This window comes from Micromys minutus (genome assembly GCF_963924665.1).
Source record: "Micromys minutus genome assembly, chromosome: 3".
Classification (NCBI taxonomy): Eukaryota; Metazoa; Chordata; class Mammalia; order Rodentia; family Muridae; genus Micromys; species Micromys minutus.
The window spans coordinates 38,451,892-38,457,413 of record NC_137972.1 but is presented as its reverse complement, the minus strand read 5'-3'; the positions used below and the strand labels follow the sequence as shown (position 1 = coordinate 38,457,413).

Sequence of the window (5,522 nt, the reverse complement as noted above, 5' to 3'; positions counted from 1 at the left end):
AGATAATTTTTGTTTTTAAGTAAATGGGATCTTTAGGTTTTCCTGAGTATTCTGAGCATGAGTGCATGTTTTATGCCTGTTCTGAAGTATGTGCAGTTCTAATTATAAAGATGAAGAAGCTCCAGCTCGTATAGTGCAGTAAGTGGGCCATTATGAGTGCATCCTAAGGCTCAAAGTCTGCTTGCATATTCTGATAGCATTCTGAACACATTTCTTCAGCCGTGTGAGTGGCTGTACACTTGTAGTAAACAAAAGACAGTCAACAGAATAAGCATAACATCTCCCCGATCTAATTTGCAGACACGTCTCGTCTCCAGACTTTGATTTGGCTGAAGTAACTCGCACAAGGACCTGTGCACATGCCTGGAATTAAGTGACACGGTTGAAGGATTTCAGATTGCTTCGTGCCTCTTGGGAAGTTCAGAAAACCATATCTTCAGACTGTGGAATTCTGTTCAAATGAGACTCACTTGAATGTTTACACTGTCTGCTTGCTGTCCTTCTTGCCACTGAATAGTGCTCAGATCTTGGTCAGGAACGGGGTGTGGTTGGCAAGCCACCATGGCCAGATTGAGCCCTGGGAAAGCAGCTTGCCGGATGGTGCTGGGCTTGCTGATAACTTCATTAACTGAGTCTTCCATACTGAATAGTGAGTGTCCCCAGCTTTGTGTTTGTGAAATTCGTCCTTGGTTTACCCCACAGTCCACATACAGAGAAGCCACCACTGTTGATTGTAATGACCTCCGCCTAACAAGGATCCCTGGCAATCTCTCTAGTGACACACAAGTGCTTCTCTTACAGAGCAATAACATTGCCAAGACCATGGATGAGCTGCAGCGGCTTTTCAACCTGACTGAGCTGGATTTCTCCCAGAACAACTTTACAAGCATCAAAGAGGTAGGGCTGGCAAACTTGACCCAGCTCACAACCCTGCACCTCGAGGAAAATCAGATTTCAGAGATGTCGGATTACTGTCTGCAAGACCTCAGCAACCTTCAAGAACTCTACATCAACCACAACCAGATCAGTACGATCTCTGCTAACGCCTTTTCTGGCTTGAAAAATCTCTTAAGGCTGCACCTGAATTCCAATAAATTGAAAGTGATTGATAGCCGCTGGTTTGATTCCACACCCAATCTGGAAATTCTCATGATAGGGGAAAACCCTGTAATTGGAATCCTAGACATGAACTTCAGACCTCTCTCCAACCTGAGAAGCCTAGTTTTAGCGGGAATGTACCTCACTGATGTTCCCGGAAACGCCTTGGTAGGCTTGGATAGCCTCGAGAGCCTGTCTTTCTATGACAACAAACTGATCAAAGTCCCTCAACTTGCCCTGCAGAAAGTTCCAAATTTGAAGTTCTTAGACCTCAATAAAAATCCCATTCACAAAATCCAAGAAGGGGACTTTAAAAATATGCTTCGGTTGAAAGAACTGGGAATCAACAACATGGGAGAGCTGGTTTCAGTGGACCGCTATGCCCTGGATAACTTGCCAGAATTGACAAAGCTAGAAGCGACCAATAACCCCAAACTGTCATACATCCACCGCTTGGCTTTCCGGAGTGTCCCGGCTCTAGAAAGCTTAATGTTGAACAACAACGCCTTGAATGCTGTGTACCAAAAAACAGTGGAATCTCTTCCCAATCTGCGTGAGATCAGCATCCACAGCAATCCTCTGAGGTGTGACTGTGTCATCCACTGGATTAACTCCAATAAAACCAACATTCGCTTCATGGAGCCCCTCTCCATGTTCTGTGCCATGCCACCCGAGTACAGAGGACAGCAGGTGAAGGAGGTATTAATCCAGGACTCAAGTGAGCAGTGTCTCCCGATGATATCACATGACACATTTCCAAATCATCTAAACATGGACATTGGTACCACTCTCTTCCTAGACTGTCGGGCCATGGCTGAGCCAGAACCAGAAATTTACTGGGTCACTCCCATTGGAAATAAAATAACCGTGGAAACCCTTTCAGATAAATACAAGCTGAGTAGTGAGGGTACTTTGGAAATAGAAAATATACAGATTGAAGACTCAGGAAGGTACACATGTGTTGCCCAGAATGTCCAAGGAGCAGACACTCGAGTGGCAACCATCAGGGTGAATGGAACTCTTCTAGATGGTGCCCAGGTGCTGAAAATATACGTCAAGCAGACAGAATCTCATTCAATTTTAGTATCCTGGAAAGTTAATTCCAATGTCATGACATCAAACTTAAAATGGTCATCGGCCACTATGAAGATCGACAATCCTCATATAACATACACAGCCAGGGTGCCGGTAGACGTTCATGAATATAACCTAACACATTTGCAGCCTTCTACAGATTATGAAGTGTGTCTCACGGTGTCCAACATCCACCAGCAGACTCAGAAGTCATGTGTCAATGTCACAACCAAAACCGCTGCCTTTGCGCTGGACATCTCCGACCACGAAACGAGCACAGCCCTCGCTGCGGTGATGGGGTCCATGTTCGCTGTCATCAGTCTAGCCTCCATTGCTCTTTACATTGCAAAGAGGTTTAAGAGGAAAAATTACCACCACTCGCTGAAAAAGTACATGCAAAAAACCTCGTCCATCCCACTGAACGAGCTGTATCCCCCACTGATTAACCTCTGGGAAGGTGACAGTGACAAGGACAAAGATGGCTCAGCAGACACCAAGCCAACCCAGGTCGACACATCCAGAAGCTATTACATGTGGTAACTCAGTGGGTATTTTGCTTCTGGTAGTAAGGAGCACAAAGACATTTTTGCTTTATTCTGCAAAAGTAACAAGGTGAAGACTTTTGTACTTTTGACTTTGCTAGTTGTGGCAGAGTGGAGAGGATGGATGGAAATTTCAAAGCTTTTTTAGTATAGCGTATCGCAAGGGTTTGACACAGCTGGTAGTGACTCTCGGCTTCCAGTTTGTGTTTGGTTTTTATTCTTATCATTATTATGATTATTATTATATTATTATTATCATTATTTTATTTTAGTTGATGTGCTAAACTCAACAATGCTGTCTTAACTACAGTGCTCAATAAAAATGTTTAATGACAGGTGGGGGTTCTTCCGTGCTTGACCCCTTTCTTCTGAAGCCATCAATAAGAAGAACTGAGCTGAGTCCTCTCAACAGCTAACATATGGTTTGGAAGCAGCATTAAACCTTTTGTAGCAATCTGGTCTACAGACTTTTAACTCAAGCTAAGACTAAACTTGCTACTTTGTTGAATGATGTTAGTTGACTGTACTGTAATGTTGTATCAACTGAAATGAATGTTTGCCTTTCAGCAACAACTTTCTTTTCCTTCCTCTTTGTTTTTTTAATAGTTAAAGAGGCTTAGAACAAGCTAACAGGCAATAGAAATATGTATATCAGATTTTCTAATGTAATGAACTACATGTTAATTGTTACTATATTCTTTTTATCTTTAGTAGACACTTTTAAAGAAGAAAAGATAATTTTGTTGTGTTTAACTCACCAACTTGGTGTATAATGAAGACAGAAGTATAATAAATTAGTTTGTTCTGATTTTTTAGAACACTTGCAATAATGTATCATTTATTAGTTCATGCTAGCTTTCTAGGTGTTATCCTTCACACCACTGCAAAGGACATAGCATATGTGTGCACTTTGTCTTTTAAAGTCAGGCCCTAAAACCTTTTGCTTTCTTTTTATAAAGAAAGAAGTATCCATTTTAACTAAGACATGTTGGGCTGGTGAGATGCCTCAGTGAGGAAAGGTGCCCACTGCCAAACCTGACCTGAATTTAATCCCCAGGCCCCACATGGTGGGAGAAAAAAAACAGACTTTCAAGTCCTCTCACTGCTGCAATACATGTGCCATGATATGCACACTAAGCTGTATCCATACTCATACACACATACAATAAACAAACTCATCGGAAGGAATAAATTATTGGATACATTTCAATGAATGGGATTTCTATATTTTCAATACCACTGGAAAAAACCTGTTAAAGAATATGTTCATATAAAAAAAAAAGTGCATACTACCCAGGCAAGTGTTTATATAAAGAAAAGAACACATGCCATTGTAACCCAGGTGTAACTACACAGAGGCTATATCATGTTCTGTCTTTCGCTTATTTTACAGTATGATATTTCCTAATATTTTAAAACATATTATAGTGTCCCATTTAATTGCTGTCTATGTGCTTATGGGGAATCAATTGCTATGGAGATGTCTTCTGGAAAAGATGGCTGATAGAAAGCACAATGATTTCTTAAGGTCAGCATTTGTCATCCAAATACTTTATCTCAATTGAAAGTTTCATGACTCCATAGGAGCTATGTTTGTGAAATTCAGAACAGGGGGAGTTAGGTTTGCAGCATCCTATGAATGTTACCAAGAGCAGATTAAAAACTATAGGTAGATGACAAAAGACCTGTCTGAACCTCTGCGGTGATAAAACAGAGAAAGAAAGAAAAGCTGTGTTCCAAGGAGGCAGCTGCCGCTTCTGTGCACAAGCTGCTGCATCAGGAATGATGGGGCTGCAGAAAGGGGCTAAGAGGAGACAGGTGCCAGATGAGAAGAAAGAAAGAACAAGAAACAAACAGAAAGTCCAGATGAGGCCGAAAGGGACAGAACATTCATTATCAAAAGCTTTGCTTTGTGAATTGCCCTTTGTCACATCAGCCTTTGCATTTCCAGACAAGGGGAATGGAGAAGAGAATCCCAGATTCTGCAAGCAAACTACAACCAAAATATAGTCAATATCAGAATGAAAGGTATTTCTCAAAGATTTCATTTGCTGATGAGAAAAGCAACTGGCACAGGGAGACCGTATGACCTTCAGGGAGCTTCCCCTACCCTAAAACAATTCTTCTAGACCCAGTGGTCTTACGGCTCTTACCTTCTGTGCCCTGCTTCAAACATGCAAGTTATCCATAAATACCCATTTACTTGGAATAAGATCTAGAGCAAATGCAGAAAAATTGCAAAGTGTCTTGATTTGCTTTACTGCCAAGTTCACCTGTGAGACAGAAGTGAAGGCACCCCCTCTGCAACCATGGGCATTCTTGTCTAAAAACCTCTGAGCAGCAGATCACTTAATTAGGAATGTGGAAGTCATGAGTCAGGTCAGCACCAAAGCAGAAGACCTTTGGCGGCTACAGCTGCAAGAAGACATCATTTACCCATAAAGCTATGCTTTGAGCTGGCACAGTACATGCCTACTCAGCCATTCCTTCATTCTGAAAACAAGACAGGCACAGGGCAATCCAAATGCACTCAGGAAGAGCATCGTTTCCTGGGCCAGTTTGGAGTAACTAATTCTTTTGCTTAAAACAATCACTACAACATATTTTATCTATCTGTGTCACTGGGTTGGCTTCTCTTGATGGAAAGCCAGATGTCAGAGGACTCTTCTCCTTAGTCAACATTTACTCATTTCTAGCTCATGTGGTAATCTAGGCAGCAAGTGAAATTAGACAGCAGCCTAGATCCTGATGGACAGGGGACATCCTTTGGCTTTACCCATGGCAGGGCTGCTATAGGTCATTTTCCAG

General features: G+C 41.9%; 1 protein-coding gene across 1 annotated transcript; it reads left to right on the top strand.

The window, feature by feature from the left end:
* Window positions 1–561: 561 nt before the first annotated feature.
* On the top strand, window positions 562–2,712 carry LRRN1 (leucine rich repeat neuronal 1; the record flags this gene model as incomplete). The annotated part of the gene is made up of 1 exon (XM_080914016.1): window positions 562–2,712. One exon carries the CDS (start codon window positions 562–564, stop codon window positions 2,710–2,712), a length of 2,151 nt encoding a protein of 716 aa, XP_080770142.1.
* Window positions 2,713–5,522: the final 2,810 nt, after the last annotated feature.